A 19,177-nucleotide genomic window follows, 5' to 3' on the forward strand; every position below is an offset into this window, starting at 1 on the left:
TTTATTCAAATATTATTATAAAAATTCAAAATAAATAGATAAATTAATTATTAAAATTTTTTGGTGATTAGTTGATTGTTAAATATAAAAATTCTTTTGTAATTTATAAAAAAATAACATTTATTGATTATTTTTATTGTATTTTAAAATTATTGAAAAATTATTTTATTAATAATATTTTAAAAAAAATTTCTTAATGTTTGAATTTTTTGGATGACGAATTGATAGTTAATCTATGGATATTTATAGTGGCGGGTAAAACTTCTACTCAAACTAATTAAATAATAAATAATTCCAAACTTTGATTAAGAGATTACTCTATCAAACAAAAAAAAAGATATAATAAAAATTAAATAAATTACAAAAAAAAAAGTACAAGATTATCCACCCAAACTCGAGATTCACCACATAGATTGGTTCAACCTTCAGGTAGCAAAAAGAAAACAATAGAGCAGCATTAAATATTTGCATTTAAATATCTTACGGTGGAAGTGGAAGAGAAAAGTAAGGACGGCAGTACTTAAATACCATCCATGACGGGTCAAGGGGGCGGCTATATCTATGCGTGTCTCCCGCCAGGTATCCAAAGTGCCACGTGTCATCATCCTATCCACAAACTCTTCTCCACCCTTGGATCCCAAACTCCATCTCACGCGGCGCCGAGCTGGAGTGTGCCGACAATTGTCTCCCAAACAATCATCACAAAAAAATAGAATTTGAAAAACACTCACACGTTCCGTTAACTCAAACCGCCGTCGCTCAGCACATCAACAGCAACAACCAAACGGCGGTTAAGTGGGGACACGCCGCCTCCTCAAATGCAAATCTTTTTTGTTCTCTATACGTGTCTAAGCTACATCACCCCACGTGGCCATGTTGGTCCACAATCTTAATAATTATTGTTCATGGCGGGACCCACCACCCACGCGCTCTCGCTGGGGCGGCGCGGCGCTTTATCGTCGAAAAGTGTAAACAAATATGGGAACCATGCTATGTGTGTTAAAACGTTGCTGCGCGTAACAGTGTAGTCAACCCAACCTCGTTGACCGTGCTCTTTTCTCCTCTTTTCTTTTTTTTTTTTTGTTTGTTTTGGGGATTAATACTACTACTGGATTTCGTTTTTTTATACATTTTATTTTAATGAGTGGAGCTAACGTTACTGTTTTTGTTTGATTTGTTGAGGACCAGCCACGTGTGGGGAGCGTGTTCGTACGCGTTGTTCTTTCTTTTCCCGGTCGCTCTCTGCGTCTGCGCCTAATCCTGTGGGCTGTATAGTGTGAAGTGTGGACCACTCTTTTGTAGCATGTGTAACTATTTTTTCTTCTTTAGTGGATATGCTCTAATCCCTCCCCCTTTTTTTCTTCTAGCAAATATACCACCATGTATGTTTGCTCTTCAAATGAAAAATTATCATACACCAAAAGAAAAAAGTGCGTTCTGGTTTTGATTTTCAGCTTCGGATCGGATGAGAGGATGTTTAGCACAATAAACATATTCTATTGGATTATATATAGTTAGAAGTGCTTACCTCAATTTAATTTCGAAACGCGACGTTTCTTAGGTAGTATGTGGAATTAAATTGAGTTTGACGTAAATGGAACAAAACTAAAATAGGACAAGCATATTTTTCATTAGATGCAAATTTGGAAGTTCGGAATTCCTTATATGATGTTCTAAAGTTTCACTTTTGGTTTTGCCACTCTAACGGCCAGCCAGCTTAAGATTCTATAGTCTATACTATTTTCCTTAGGATTTTGATGATGATGTGCCGCCTGAGACACTTATTATCTAGGTTTTATTTAATTAATGTCTTTAAAATCCTTATTGAAATTAGAATTATTTAAGATTATTATAAGTAATTTTTTATTATTTTTAAAAAACGGATTTAAATATATTTGTATCTTAATTGGTAATCTTAAGATATTTTTTATAAGTAATATATTAAGATATTATTATAAGTAATATATTATTTTTTATTATAAGTATCTTAATTGGTTATCTTAAGATATTTGTTGACAAAATTAAAAAATATGTGGAGATTTTTTAAGAAAAATAAAAATAATACATTTAGTTATTAGGAAATTAATAATTATGCGCAAAAAATTGAGTAATTTAATACTAAAACTCCATTTGTAAATAGATAGTTAAATACATTAGAATTATCTTGAATATTATCCAGCTAAAAAAATATTTATCTAATAAGAGAGAAAAGAAAATAAGAAAACGAAAGAAAATAATAAAATTAACCATAAAAAAATTAATTTTCATATTTTTCTGTCTAAAAGAATTAAAGAAATGATAATAAATTGAGAATTGAAAAAAATGAAGAGTAGGAAAATGCAAGGTTTAAAAAATCGGACTGGTCGATTTGATCGAATTAATTAGAAATTGGTCATTTAATCGGTCTGATTGACTCTAAAATTGTTCTGCAAAAAATTAGTTTAAAAATTACTAAAATTGATGGTTATTCGGTGGAACTAGTCAGACTTTTTAAAAGTCTGATTTTGTAATCCAAATTCAGAAACAAGATCGTTTTGACGTCAGAAAAAAAATCCTAAATCACTAACTCAGTCCTCTCATTCTCAAACCTAGCCTCGTAAGTAAGGGTGGAAAAAGGCCAGACGACTTGTCAGGGGCTTGTAGTCTGGCCTGTTATAAAATAGACACAGATTCAAGTTCTTATAAAAGTCTTATTGTGTTAATAGGTTAGGTCCAGGCTCACTAATTAGCCTTATTGACCTGTCAGACCTGCCTGGGCATGTTAATACATAATTACATATATAAATAATTTTTTATTATTAACAAAATTATGAGATATTTTAAATTTTTTATATTTAATTATAAATAGTTTTGTATATTTTAAATATTTTAAAATTTAAATTTTTTTATAAATATTAAATATGACGTATTACATTTAAATATGTTTATTAAAAAATAATTTTTTAAATAATATTTTTATTTTTGTAAGAAAAATTATCAAGCCTTTTAACAGATTTTATGTCAGGCCAGGATGAATAACATGACAGACTTAGTACTTTAAAAAAAACCTATAACAGACTGCAAGTCAAGCTCACACCAATTGACTATATGACAGGCCAGGCCTGTTAAAAACAAAGTCTGGTCAGACCTGTCCTGTTTCCACCCCTACTCGCAAGAACGCCTCCATCTCCCTCTCCCTTCCAAGTTCCAACCCTAGTTTTCTCCAAGTCTCCAACGACAGAAGAAACGCCTCCATCATCTCTACCACTATTGGTGCTGACCTCTGTCTCTGCCATCGTGAACACAACTTCTGCTACATGTGCATCATCACTCACCTCCGCAACAAGAGCGATTGCCCTTGTTGTAACCATTACCTCACCAACAGCCACTTCTTCTCTAACTTTTTGCTCGACAAGTTTCGCCTCTTAGATTTTTTTATTCTCCTTTTCGATTCAACAGAATTTATTTTTCGGAACTAAAAACTTCGAATTCGGCTCATTTGGATTGGAATCGGTTGTTTCATTTACATTTAAGAGAGAAATATATGCGTGCTTCATTGTGAAAAAGAAAAAAAAACTTTGAATTTTACTTTTTGTACTTTAGGTGATATTAACCTTTTTTCAAATTAAAATTGTTCATGTTGCGTTTAAGAGAAGAATCTGTATTGCTGTATTTAGTGTTCTTTTTACTTGAATAGGTCTAGCTGATATTGTTTTTTTGAATTTCATGACTCAATAAATGGAATAATGTTGGTTTTACTGGCTTTACTAATATCATTTTTCTGTTTGCGATAATTTGAAAGCGTGGAAGTTTGAATATGAGAATTTGAGCTTAATTTTTATCTTGAACTGGATATATTTTAAAATACAGCTTATTATTATACGATTTCTGTACTAAAGAATGACCCTCTTTTTTATGTGTGGTGTGTTTTTGCTGCTTTTTTTTTTCGTGTGTGTGGTAGTGGTTGGTGAAGTTGAAATACTATAGTATTAATAACAAAATTAGTAGATTATGAATAAGTTCTTGTTAAGTTAAATATTTATTTTTTTATTTCAGTTGAATTTATATTTGTGATTTTATTAAAAGTCATTCACTAATTATATATATATATATGTTTAATAAAATTTTGTGAAATTTAACCTAATTTTTCATGTTTAATTAAAAAATTATTTGTTAATATTTTTTTAATAATAAAACATTATGTATTGATTATTTTATGTGTTTTGATTGTTTTTAGTTATAAATATTAATATTTAAAATTGTTTATAAATTTTTAATATTAAATTATAAATAATTTATTATATAAAATTATAAAATTTTAAATTTTATTAAATTAAATATTATTAAATTTATATATTTAAAATTATATATTAAATTGATTAAACTCTGATTGAATTCTAATTAAACAATTAATCACTAATTTTATTGATTTATTGAGTGGTTCGATTTTTGCAGCCTCAAGAAGGTGTCGGTATACCGGTATAGTAACTAAGACCTAAAGGGATGAAACAAAAGAAAAGTGTTAAATGACTCCACTAAGGTGGCAGGAGGTGAGTGGAATGCAGGCATGAAACAAACAAAAGTGGTTTGTGTTACGGAAGCCACGTTTGTGTAAGCAACAATCGCCTAAAAGGAGCGTAGCTTTAGCTTCTTTATTTACTATACACGCACGCATAACACACTACTTTCTCTCTCTTGCTTTTCTCTCTCTACACATTCTGCTATAAAAATACCCACAACCCCCATCGCTTCCTTCAGACATTGTCTCAATCCCAACACACAATCACAAACCCCCTCCACCGCAACCACTTCTCACACTTTCTTCATTTCTGGTACGTTTGAATCTTAACAGAAAAAAAAGAAACCGATGGCTCCAAGGGACAGAGCGACCGCACTTAACGGACCCAATCTCACCGCACACAACGCCAAAGAGATCCGTTACAGAGGCGTTAGGAAACGCCCATGGGGACGTTACGCTGCCGAGATCCGCGACCCTGGCAAGAAGACGCGCGTCTGGCTTGGAACTTTTGATACAGCGGAGGAGGCGGCGCGTGCCTACGACGCCGCTGCAAGGGAGTTCCGTGGCGCCAAGGCTAAGACCAATTTTCCGACTCCGGCGGAGCTTCTTAACAACAGCAACAGCTTCGTTAACATTAACAACAGCAACGCCGCGCGTAGCCCTAGCCAGAGTAGCACGCTCGATTCGTCTTCCCCGCCGCCGCCGCCGCCGTCGGCGCAGCCGCAGCCGCAGCTAGAACTCACGCTGAAGCCGTTTTCTTCCGCCTCCGCTTCCGCCGTCATGGCGTTCCCGGCGTCGCGTCCTGTTATGTTCTTTGACGCGTTCGCGCGTGCGGCGGAGAACGTGAGCCGCCGCGAGATGTGTTTCATAGGCGGCGCGTGCAGCGATTCCGACTCTTCCTCCGTGGTGGACTACGAGGGCGTGCCACGTAAGGGACTGTTGGATCTCGACCTCAACATCGCTCCTCCTCCTGAGGTCGCTTGATACGGCACCGTTTTGGCGTTCTCTCTTTTTCGTTCAGAGACCAAAATTTTCGCCATTTTCTTAATTTTTACTTATTAGGTTAAAAAATGAAAAAAAAAAAAAGACGAACCAGAAGAACCACTCTCTCAAAGTTGTTACGTGTTAAAAAGAGAGAGGGAGATGAGTGAGTAGAAGCTAACACGAGGATTTGGATTTGTTGACCTTGAAGATGAAGGCGATGACGATCATAACCTTACGGTTTTTTCTTTTGTATATAAAAAGTCCATAACTGAAAACCTGGCACATGTGGCCTTTTTTTGCAACCGAGAAATTGCTCCTTGTTTCTCATGGTTGTTCCTGCAAGTGATGTTAATTAATTTTATAATATATGGTTTTTAATGCAGTCTTTCGTCCTATTAATCGAAAGCTCCTCTGCTTATTTAGATCTGTTATATTGTGTATATGTTTTTAGTTTTGAGTTGCATTTTAATGTATAGAAATAAAATTTTGCTTCAGTTTGGGGAAGCAATGATAATGTGATAAGAGAAGATGAACGAACTATGAAGTGTTGGTTAATTGTTGTTCCTTCTCAATAGAAAATATTTATGGTATGGAAGAGTATAGGTAAATAATTTTTAATCAGCTAATTTTAAATAATTATTAATTAGTTAGTATAATGTGTGTTTGATGGTTAAACTAGATCCGGTGAAGTTCAAACGATTTTGATGCCATTTTCCGATTAAACGAGGGAATGTCCTTTGATTGTTTATTTTAATTTTGATGATGTGTGTTATTTGTTGGATGAGATCTGACAGACACGTCGCCGGCATTGTTGCGACTCTGATTAGGTTTTTTTTTTCTCTCTCTTTGAAAAACCCAGTGGTATATTTACCTTTATTTAATTTTTTCTATTTTTTATAGAGTATAAAATGTATAATTTAGATTAACCATCGCTAATCAAATAGCATAATTTAATTAATTACTCCAATTGGCAGTGATTAAACTATTAAAAGGCACAATGAAATAAAACTGAGTTTAATTTTAATTTGTTGCGGCACCTTAATATTATCATGAAAAATGAAAATGCTACTAGAAGCGGCTTTATAGTTTATAATAATAATAATAATAATGTTTAACGTGGTCACGTGGACGGCTGCGCGGACGTTGCTATAGAAAATTGTTACAATTTTAAGTAAAATGAAAAAAGAAGAGAAGCAAAGCTCACTTTGCTTGATGCTGTCACTGTGGTCCCAACCCAACTCTCCACGACACGGTTTTGTAATTCAATGACTAAAAATAAATAATCAAAATTTTAAAGAAAAAAGGAATAAAAAAGGAGCTTTTTCAGGTGCAGGTTCCATGATGAGGATTAAGGAGCGTGGGTAATTGATCTCTCGAGATTCGTGTATTGGTTTATTGCGTTGCGGCGCAAATCTCCATGCTCAATTTTCAATCCAACGGTCATCCTTGTACGGGGCAGCTCCACTTCTTGCTCTTGTTTTGGGGTGATACGCTGCTTCGTGCCTCATTTATCTTTACCTGTTTTTATTTTCTTTTATTTTAATTTTTATCATACAAAAATAAATATTAATTAAAACAACATGAAGATAATCTTGAAATTACTAAGTTGAAAATAATAGAGTTGTCGTATTCGGATAAAAGATGAAGAAGTGGGTTGAGCCGAGCGTGAGGAAAATGAGAATAATAAAATAAAATAAAATAGATAAATGTGTGTTGGATGGAGGCGGCACCGACGGCGAAAACGGTGCGTGAGAAAAAGAGAACGAATTAGAAGGGGACGCGTATGTGGGGTGGGGCCCAGAATGTGGCGTTGCGTGTTGACAACGTAGTTGTCGGGGTTAATGTTGTCTTCACGTGATGTTTCAGCGTAGCGCCCCCATCTTTTCCTGTGTCTCCACCTTTTCCCACCTCCTTCCCCCCTTTTTTATTCTCTCACGCCTCATTACTACTGTTAGTACTGTATACTACTAGTAGTACTTGTCGTATTTCCTTAAATAATCATACGGTGTACACAAATACAGCCTCACTAAATAGTAAATACCGTATTAAAAATACGACCACCAAATAATAATGGATTTAGCTAAACAAATTAAAATCTTTTTATTAAAAATATAAAAAATTAATATATTTATTTTGTATTTATTAAATGATAAAATTTAAAATTTTTATTATTGATAAATTTATCATGTACCCTAAAAATACATGTGAGCTAAATTCAATAATAATAAATTGTGTTTGGAATTTTTTGAAAATCATTTAATTTATAAATTAAATCTGATATTTAAAATATAGATCAAAAATTAAAATTAAATTTCTTCATCTATTATATAATTACAAATAAAAATATAAAAGATATTTCATTTTATAATATTAATTTAAAGACAAATATTTTTGTGAAAATTCTGTCTTAATTGTCTTTAAGTGGTCTTTAAAAATAAGGATACGCAGTCGTAGAAAATGGTATTGAGAAGTCTCTTTGCTGATGTATTTTTTTATATCCTTTATTTTAATGTTTCTTTTTCTGATGTATTTTTTAATATTTACCACTTCTTAACTACTTATTTGTTTCAGAAATCCATAAAAATTTCTTCCTACATAATAAAAAAGAGATAATGGAGATATGATAAAAATCTGAGAATAGTTGTTGATGATAATGAAAAAATATATAATAAATAAAAATAAAAATATAATATCGTTTTAATTTTAATTTAAAAATAAATTACTTTTTATTTTAAATAATTAATCAAACAGAGAGAGCTAATGTCTATGCCCAAGGTCCGAACAGGGAGAAAAGAGTATTTTCAACATCAATAACACTGATAATAATAAGGATTAGGTTTAATTATTGGTAGAAACTAAGGTGCAGTCGACTTCATGTGAAGTTGATAGTTAAGAATCATTAAATGGTTTGACTGATTTGACTAAATTTTCATCTAAGGCTCTTAATTATCAACTTCACGTAAAGTCGACTGTACCTGAGTTTTCACCTTAATTATTTTGTTGGTTCTTATAGTTTTACTAACTTTTTAATTAAATATATATATATATATATATTTTTTTTTAATTGGGTCTCTATATTGTTTTTAATTTTGTAATTACGTCCTTTTCATGTTAAAAATGTTAAAATTAACAAAATATTCTTACCAAAATACATGTGGTCAAAAATTTAATTAAGTTTTTAATTATAAATATCTTCAATTTACGAAGAAATATTCAGTTAATTCTAATATTTTTTTACACTAGGAAGGACTTAATTAAAAAATTAAAGCAGTGTAGGAACCCAATTAAAAGAAAAAAATATAGAGACTTAATTAAAAATGTAGTAAAATTATAGGGACCAACAAAATAATTAAACCTAAAGTTTAATTATTTTGTTATTTGTTATAGTTTTATCAAATTTATAATTAAATTTTTATATTTTTCAATTAAATATTTATATTACTTTTAATTTTATATTAAGGTCTTTTTTATAAAAAATTATTACAATTAACAAAATATTTTTTTTTAAAAATATGTAATAAAAATCTAATTAAATTTTTAATTATGTATAATTTTAATTTATAAAAAAAATTTTGTTAATTCTAACATTTTTACAATAACAATTTAATTATAAATTTAAAAATAATATATAAATTCAATTAAAAAATATAGAAATCTAATTATAAATTTAATAAATAATAATAATAATAATAATAATAATAATAATAATAATAATAATAATAATAATAATAATAAGAAGAAGAAGAAGAAGAAGAAGAAGAAGAAGAAGAAGAGGTTTAATTATTTTGTCAGTCTTTATAATTTTACCGAATTTTTTATTAGATTCATATATATTTTTTTCAATTAGATCTCTATATTATTTAATTTGTTTTAATTAAGTCTTTATTGACAAAAAAAGTCTAATATAATAAAATATTCTATTAAAAAAATAAATATTCTAAAATTAGGGTAAAAGATCACCATGAACTCTATCTCTGTGTTTGCGTTTTTTGCTTCTGAAGCTGCCATTAAAAATAAATCTACGAAATTGTAATCTATACCAAAAGATTGATGACTTAATTTGATGTGATTTTATTTATTCTTGTTGTTTTGAGGAATTTTTTTAAACACTTGATTAAATTTTTTGAAATAGTTTTGGATTTTTTGATTGATGTGGAATAACAAATAGCAAGAGAAAAAAAAAAATAATGACAGATACAACTTTAGAAATAGAGCTCGGTTAAGAGAAGATGATTCCGATGATTCTAATGAACATTATTTAGTTTTAGATAAAGCTAAAGAAGTGAAGAAATTCAATAAATAAGAGGTTAAAAATAATATTTGACGTCAATAAAAAAATACAAGGAAAAGTATATGAAAGAAAAAAAAAAGATTATATATGTAAAACATGAAGAATAAGAAGCACAAAAAAAACAAAAATAAGTCAAAATAAAAAATAGATGTTAGAAACAAGAGATTAAATTGGAGAAATGATTTGTATATTATTGAGTGTATTTAAGTTGTTTACTCAAATTGTCTAGAATGATACAATATAGAAGATATTTATAGGTGTTAAGAGAATCGTAATAATAAAGAGGGTAAAAAACCAAAATGAGCCAAGGAGAGCTCAAAATTACCCAATTCAGTCAATTCAAAAATCCATACATGTATCAACCAGAACGAATTATTATATAATTCGAATCAATATGATTCGAATTATAATTGCATGCAATTCGAATTGATATGATTCGAATTATGTTGAGGCAACAAACTAGGGTAATTCGAATTGACTTAATTCGAATTACTAGGAAGGAGACATTGTTAAGTAATTCGAAACAAGTTGTTTCGAATTACACTTAACTAATTCGAATTACTAGGTTATGTTGTGATACTACATAATTCGAAACATATAGATTCGAATTATATATATATAGTGCGATCCAGGGCTGTATATATATGCTGTGAACTCATGATGCTCTCAACAAAGAGGGGAGATGGCTAGTGAGGAGAGTTTCCTAGTTCTGGTACATTACAGAGGGTCGATTAAGAGAAAAACTCGGTCCGGCGTGAAGTTCACTGATAAGGATCCCCTATGTATTATCGTGACGCCGACAACCACCTACGATGCTCTTGTTAGCTCTGTGCTGGAAAAGCTTGGTCTTGAAGGAGTTAAAAGGGTCAAGAAGTTTTTCTACCGCATTCCAACAGCGGTGCTCCATGACACCGTGAAGTTTGATTGTTTCACAATCGGTAGTGACGAGGACTTGCAGGTTATGTTTCTTTCTCGTAGGCAGTTTCCCGAGGTAAGGACACCAGAGCTGTTGGCAAAGTTGGTTGATGTGGTATCTAGCTCGGGTGGTTCGAACCGGAATGCCAATACTATAGCCGCGGTTGCCGGCTCGAGCTCGAGACCTGCTGTTGCTTCATCCTCTGCTCCTGTGTATGAGCCACCGATGCAGCCTGTTGCGTCCCCTTCGTTTGCCGTTGATCTGAGCGGCAATGTTGGAGACGAGGTTCGGTATGGGGAACATATTCCCACCGAGGTACATTGTCTCACACCGGCTGGTGTTGGTGATGGTTTGTTTGATGATCCAGATGACGATGACATGGAGCCGGATATGATCGCTGATGAAAGCGGCGATGATGTTGGAACTACTATTCCGACAAGGGCTACAGGTGGATCTAGTTCTGGCACACAGCAGTATCCACCCCATTTTTCCTCGTTGGACCTGGATGCCATGCGGCAGGACGAAAATGCTCTGCAGCCCTCAGGATTTGGCGCTAGAGAGACCGAGGGGTCTGCCGGTATGAACGAGTTCCAAGTTGGCCAACAGTTTCAGGATAAAGATGAGGCGCTGTTGAGTGTGAAGACGTACAGTATCCGCCGAGGGGTCCAGTACAAGGTCGTTGAGTCCGACTACCGCAGGTATGTGGGAAAGTGTTCTGAGTTTGGGAATGGGTGCACATGGCTAATTCGGTTGAGTCTCCGACAGCGGAAGGGTATCTGGGAAGTGAAGCGATACAACGGACCGCATACATGTCTTGCCAGCTCCATCTCCAGCGATCATAGGAGTCTGGACTACCATGTCATATCCACCTTCATTATGCCGATGGTTAGGGCTGATGCAGCTGTGAACATCAAGGTGCTTCAAAATGCCACGGCCGCACACTTTGGGTTCAGGCCTACGTACAGGAGGGTATGGATGGCGAAGCAGAAGGCCGTTGCTGTCATATATGGGGACTGGGACGAGTCGTACAATGAGCTCCCTCGGTGGGTTCTAGGAGTTCAGCTGACGATGCCTGGCACTGTAGCCGTCCTTAGGACTTGCCCTGTTCGGGTTGGGGGACAGGTCGACGAGTCTCAGGTTTATTTTCATAGGATGTTCTGGACTTTCCCCCCTTGTATCCAGGCATTCCGTCATTGCAAGCCTTTGGTGAGTATTGATGGCACCCATCTATATGGGAAGTATGGGGGAACACTGCTAGTCGCCATTGCACAGGACGGAAACTCGAACATCCTCCCCGTGGCATTTGCACTAGTTGAGGGTGAGAATGCTGAGTCATGGTCTTTCTTTCTTTCCCACCTCCGTGAGCACGTGACACCTCAGCCGGGTCTGTTAGTTATTTCAGATAGGCATAACAGCATCAAGGCAGCCCTCGAGGCTCCGGATGGGGGATGGCTACCACCTGTTGCGTACCGGGCGTTCTGCATTCGACACGTTGCAGCGAATTTTGCCTTGACGTTCAAGGGAAAAGATGCCCGGAGGCTTCTTGTTAACGCCGCATATGCCAAGACCGAGGTGGAGTTCGACTACTGGTTTGACATTCTGCGCTCTGAGAATCCGGCAATGTGCGACTGGGCAAATCGAATCGAGTATTCGTTGTGGACACAGTACTGTGATGAGGGTCGGAGATTCGGCCACATGACGACCAATATTTCGGAATGTGTCAACTCAATCCTGAAGGGGGTTAGAAACCTCCCTGTTTGCTCGTTGGTAAAGGCCACATACGGAAGGCTAGCTGAGCTATTTGTCCGTAAGGGTAGGGAGGCCGAGGCTCAGATGGGTACTAGACAACAATTCAGTCAATACCTAGTAAAGTGTATCGAGGCCAACCTGAGGACAGCCAGGCACTTCACGGTGACTGTTTACGACAGGGATAACTCGGAGTACACCGTTGCCGAGACGACTCCGACAGGTTCATTCTCTCTTGGTACGTACAGGGTCTCATTAGGGTCTAAGACTTGTGATTGTGGATACTTCCAAGCACTTCATTTTCCCTGTCTGCACGCACTGGCATGCTGTGCTCATTCACGGCTTACATGGCAGCCTTACGTCCACGAGGTATATCGCCTAAGTTCCGTGTTCGGTGTCTATCAGATGGGATTTACCCCTCCCATTCCAGAGGGTTTCTGGCCACCTTATGCCGGGCCTACCGTTATACCGGACCCGAGTATGAAGCGTGCGAGGGAGGGTCGTCCTAGATTCACAAGAATTCGCACCAACATGGATGAAGCAGATCCGAACCGGCCAAAGAGATGTGGCCTCTGCAGGCAGCCAGGTCACACCAGGCGTAGTTGTCCACAAGCCGCAGGCCCCAGCGGGACTGCTGGAAATCAGTAGGAGATTTTCTATGTCTGTGTTTGTTTGTTAATGTATTAGCACTTGTCTTCTAATTGTTTTTAATTGTTAATGTATTAGCACTTGTTATTAACTAAGTTGTTTCCTACGTGTAATGAAACTTGTTATTTGTACCAAATATTTCTGTTGAATGTCTTTTAAATGATTGAAATTTATATCTATAACAAACAACATTATATCATGGGATGCCTGATAACGAATAAAATAACATCAAACAATAAATCATAACATAAAAGTAGAATACATCAAACTAGATGACATAAGAAAACATCAAAGTACATAAGATAATATCAAATAACATAATAACAAAGTACATACCATAACAATGATAACCAACCAACAAGGTACACAATATAAATATAACGACATGACATACACCAGTATCCATGAATCATCTAAATAGGTGCGATCCAGTGTCGCAACGGCGTGGCACCCGTGTCCGGTAACCCCTACGTATGAGTGGCTCCTCATCCTCAATCGACTCGTCGCTGTCATCCGGAACTGGCTGTCTCGGGGTCATAGGCGCAACATGCACGGGTCTGGATGACGACGGGCCGGCAACTGAGTGTGATCCAATACTCTGCGCCGATGCTGGGGTCCCACCCATGGAAAAAGGATGCGCAGGAGCTACCATGGCAGGCTCATTCAGATCTACATCCAGGGGTGCCTGTGTCCCTGTCGTCTGAACCCGTCCGGCTGCAGCCTCATCCTCCTGCATGATGGTTCGGATATCATCAAGGAAATGTGGTCCACCATACTCGGCCACAATGCCATCACTAGTAAGTAAGTCTCCAAACATCGAGCCAGGACTCACCCATGGAGTACTATCCTGAAGGGTATGATCATCACCGGGAACACCTACGAAATAATCTCTAAGACCTCCACCACCAAGCCCAGCATCAGTGTGACTCGTGGGATCTCCCATACCAGATCCATGTGACCCACCATCATGCCCGCCCTGATGGGCCCTATCAACCCCCGCAACGTCACCTCCCCCGTGCATCTGGGCACCCTGTCTAGCAGCACCCACCCTCCTCCTGCCTCCACGACCACGAATTCTCCCCCCACCCCCGACTGGGTCGTCTCCGGCATCCATAGCCCGATCCACCCAGTTCCACTCACGCTGGCTACGACGTGTCCCAACTCGTGCTCTCCGCTCAATACGACGTCTGTCAGGAACATCCTCGACCCGGTCCATATATGGAAGTCGGCCTGCACCCCTCTGCGTCGCCTCATCTGGAATAGGAACACCTCTCGGATCCCCCAATAACATCTCTGGCGACAAAAACCTCTTTCCGTGCTGATACCACCATGTCAAGAAGTCATGTGACGGTCCGGGGTCGGCCACGATGTCAAACTGTAGAATGTGATCAGCACGCTCCTGCCAGTGAAGATGCCACTCAGGGTACTGTGCCGGGAACCAACGGTCACCTCCTCTCCCGTCCTTCGACATCAGGAAGTCGATGTTCAGGGCGGGAGACGGTATGGGCTGAACGCCGCCAAACTGAGGTAAAACCCTATCAACCTGATGCCACTCGACAACCGCAAAATAAATCAGGGACGTCCTGCATCGCCATAACATCGTATGCCGAGGCTCCAACACCTCAGGATGGACAACCTGGATGACGTCGAGTGCGCTATAGGGCATCCATATGAACTGAAAAAATCAAAATCAAATCGTTTGTACACATAGTTAAGAGCTATGAACTGAAACAATGACTTCAGATAAACAAATGTTCTGCGTACTTACCTGCCGAGGCTGTAACAAGTCGATCTTCATGCGAGCCATCTGTACCCGAGGTCCCTTGTTGCTAATCCCAGGATTGTAACCAGACCATCTGCGTACACGAAAACATAAGAATTGGTTGCATAATTGAAAGTAAAAACAAGAAGAATATATAGTACAAAACAATAACGGTACCTCGAGGCAAGGGGCCAACTGATCTCATCATATCCAGATGGTCTAAGTGTGGGAAACCTCCAGAAGATCCAAGACTGTAATAACTGTAACGGGCCAGCTAACTTCACCACATGTCTGTTGGCGACGCGACACATGCACCTGTACAGCCATGCTAGTGCCGCCGACGCCCAACTGTAGCGACCCATCTCCTCAAGCCGAGCAACATAAGGTAGCCATCTGATGTGTATACGATTGCCGGACTTGTCGGCAAACAGCTGCGTACCCAATAACATCATGATATAAGCCCGGGTAAAGCGCCTAACTGTCTCCTCATCTGCACCGTCTGGACACTCCGCAAATGTCTCCTGAAACCAGGTGCAGTTGACTGCGAATTTCTGCACCTGGTTTTCGGGAGGTAAAACACCGAGCAACTCATGGAACCACTGCCAAGCAGGTCTCCCACCCTCAATGTAAAGGTGGAAGTCGGTAAGGCAACCACTAACGTAATCTCTGTCGACTGGCAACCCCAGATGGTATGCGACGTCCTGAAGCGTGATAGTGCACTCTCCGAACGGCATGTGGAAGGTGTGCGTCTCAGGCCGCCACCTCTCGACGAATGCGCTGACTAGGGGCTCGTCTAGTCGGAACCATCTGTCGTTCAGTCTCGCAAGATGGTAAAGTCCCGCCATCTGCAAGTACGGAACATACCTCTCATCAAGACGCATCCCCTGTTGCCGCCTAACGCTGGATATGCAACGACGAGGCTGGCCGGTACATAAACCGCATAATTAGAACAAATGCACAAACCTCTAACATAAGCGATCTATTTTATAAGGAACCAGAAAATAAATCATGATGGGTAAAAGATATATGAAACAAACAACCAACATTTCATACATAAACCGCTCACTCAAACCACGTGCCAATACCATTAACAAAAACATATGCATTTTCACATTTATCATATACCACTACCGTTAACCGCTAAACCATTACTGAATCCACTATCCAAAACCGTTAACAAAAACCGAGTACAAAAACCGCTAACAAATACCACTGGCCTAAACCGCTTGCTTAAACCGCTAACAATAAAATAAACCGCTAAAAAAAACCATTAACAAAAACCACTGTCCTACACCACCACCCTAAACCACGATCGCAAACCGCTAACCATCACTAAAACCACTACCCAAAACCATTAACACAAACCGCTTACAAAAAACAATTTCAAATACCACTAACAAAAACTACTGGCCTAAACCACTTGCATACACACCTAACACTTAAATAAACCGCTATAAAAAACCATTAACGAAAACCACTAGCCTACACTACTTTCCTAAACCACTATCCTAAACCACTAACAGTAACATAAACCATTATAAAAAACCATTAACAAATACCGTTATCATAAACCGCTTTCATAAACCACTAACCTCGTCGTTGATCACACCGGCGATATGAGCTACTCCATCCAAACGATAAAGCCTTCCCGGATCGTCCCCCATCGACAGAAACAACCGCTCTGGTCGCACTCGTACTGAACGTTGGTTTTCTTCTCTGGGATTTGGTGGGGTTGGAGAATGAGAAAGTGATTCGAATGAACTTGGCTCGAACTCCTTTTATAGCCGAATCCCTTGTAATTCGAATCAAGTTGATTAGAATTACTATGCAACTCAATTTTCACCTAATTCGAATCAACTAGATTCGAACCTCTCTATGTTCCGCTTCTCCTAGTAATTCGAATTAAGTAAATTCGAATTAGCTTGATGTAATTCGAAACAACTTGTTTCGAACTCCATTGGATTTTTGCCTTCCTAGTAATTCGAATCATATCAATTCGAATTACATGCAACTATAATTCGAATCATATTGATTCGAATTATATAATAATTCGTTCTGGTTGATTCATGTATGGATTTTTCATTTGGCTGAATTGGGTAATTTTGAGCTCTCCTTGGCTTATTTGGGTTTTTTACCCTAATAAAGATGTAATATCCTATAATAAATATCCAGATATGTTAATTGATCCTAATTATATTCAAACATCCCCTCTCAAACTCAAGTGACAACTTGAGTTTAAAACTTATTGAAAACAACGAAATAAAGAGAAAAAAGCTGCTTAAACTGATAAAACAGGTGCAGACGGAACTGCCGAAAAGAAGCGCAGACGGAACTGCCGCTATATGAAGGAAGCGCAGATGGAACTGTCAGAAAGAAACGCAGAAGGAACTGCCATAAGAAAACACAGACGAAACGCAGACAAAACTACCACAAGAAAACGCATACGAAACTGCCACGAGAAAATGCAGACGGAACTGCCACGAGAGAACACAAACTAAACTGCCGCTAGAGAATGTAGAGGAAACTGCCACCAGAGAACACAGACGGAACTGCCACAAGAGAACACAGACGAAACTGCCACGAGAGAACGCAGGCGAAACTGCCACGAGAGAACGCAGACGAAACTGCCGAAAGAGAACAAAAACTATATGATTTTTTCATGAAAATAGGTAAACAACGGATGATAATGGTGTTTGATCATTCGACTCGAAAAAATACAAGACAGAGAAAATAGACTAGTCGGTGAGGTGAAAAAGCATCAAAGAAGTGACAAAAGGAAAAGAAGAATGGCATAGAAAAAAAAATGTAAGATTTTACCACAAGAAAAACAATATATGCTCTTCAAAGAGGATACTATGGCTCTGATACCATGTTAGAAACAAAAAATTGAGAGGATAATCTAAAAAGTGTATTATTGAGTGTATTCAAGTTGTCTACTCAAATTGTCGATTTAAATTGTCTAATCAAATTGTCTGGAATGATATAATATAAAAGGGTATTTATAAGTATTAAGAGAATTATAATAATAAAGACATAATATCTTATAATAAATATTCATATATGTTAATTGATTCTAATTGATCCTAAACAATGGAGATGGAAATGGAGATGGAGAAGGATACGAAGAGAGCACAGTTGTTGCTGTCTCATAGAAATATAGGTGTTTTCATTTTTTGAGGTTGGGGTTCTTTTATATACAGCATCCCAAAAAGAGAAGAAAAATTCCTTGACTTAGATCTATATATTTATGTAGAGATGGTAAAAGAAGAGAAATAAAAAGGAGAGAAATTTTCGATTCATATAAACCATATTATAAGTATAGAATATGGATAAATAAGTAAATTTAAACTTTAGTAATATTTTTTTTTGACGTTTAATGTCAACCGTAACTTAATTAAAAAAATTAAATAGTATAAAAATTTAAATAAAAAATATATAATTTAATTAAAAATTTAATAAAATTATAAAAATTTGTAAAATAATTAAACATAATAATAATAATAATAGTTTTTGTTAACCAATATTCTGATCACACAGGTAATTGAGTTAGGACATAAATTACTGAAAAAGAAAATTCGAAGTTTATTGATAATAGTCTCGTGTGTTAGAAAATCAAAGTTTTTTATTTTTAAATTTTAATACAATAAATAAGTTAAAAATTCTTTAAAAAATCATTTAATAACCACAATAACAATAATAAAGTTGAATAGCGGATGAATATAATTTTTTGAAAGAAAGCATAAGTGCATAATATGTAAAATTTGATTGGTTATAAACTTATAACATAATTAAATGATCAAATAATTTTACGATATGTCATTATTTGTAATAGTAGAAGCTTTTAATTTTTAATATAATTGTTACAATCCAGTACTATATAGACTACTTTTTCCGTTTTCGGCATAGCTAGTGATGTTTAATCCAAACCCTTCTAATTCCTTAATAGTTAAAAAGAAACTAATAAATACTATAAATAAAAAATAAAAAATATATTTTTGGCATATTATTTAATTTGATATTGTATTGTTAATTTGTTATTGCATCTCCTTTTAATTAATAATTTAAATTTGTCACGCTGAAAAATATTAAGTAATTGATGCTTTTCTTATATTTATCTTACATTTAAGTTAATATTAACTTTTTTTTATCTTTTATTAAAAATATCGATTTTTTATATTTTTATACGTTCTTATAAATTGTTTATTCACATATTTGTATTTGAATATGGACATAATTAATATAATAAAAATAGTATGTGTATGTTAAAATTAATTATTATGTATTATATATTGTTTTAATTTATTCTTATTGTATACTTTATATTTTAATATA

General features: G+C 36.0%; 2 protein-coding genes across 2 annotated transcripts; both read left to right on the forward strand.

Moving 5' to 3' along the window:
- The first annotated feature begins 4,716 nt into the window (after positions 1–4,716).
- Positions 4,717–5,908, forward strand: LOC130944771 (ethylene-responsive transcription factor 4). The gene has a single exon (XM_057873285.1). It carries the CDS (start codon positions 4,847–4,849, stop codon positions 5,480–5,482), a length of 636 nt encoding a protein of 211 aa, XP_057729268.1. The 5' UTR covers positions 4,717–4,846; the 3' UTR covers positions 5,483–5,908.
- Positions 5,909–10,455: 4,547 nt separating this feature from the next.
- LOC130946001 (uncharacterized) lies at positions 10,456–13,083 on the forward strand. Its single transcript, XM_057874684.1, has one exon. The coding sequence runs from the start codon at positions 10,456–10,458 to the stop codon at positions 13,081–13,083; it is 2,628 nt and encodes an 875-aa protein (XP_057730667.1).
- The last annotated feature ends 6,094 nt before the right edge of the window (positions 13,084–19,177 follow it).

Source organism: Arachis stenosperma, chromosome 8, assembly GCF_014773155.1.
Source record: "Arachis stenosperma cultivar V10309 chromosome 8, arast.V10309.gnm1.PFL2, whole genome shotgun sequence".
Lineage (NCBI taxonomy): Eukaryota > Viridiplantae > Streptophyta > Magnoliopsida > Fabales > Fabaceae > Arachis > Arachis stenosperma.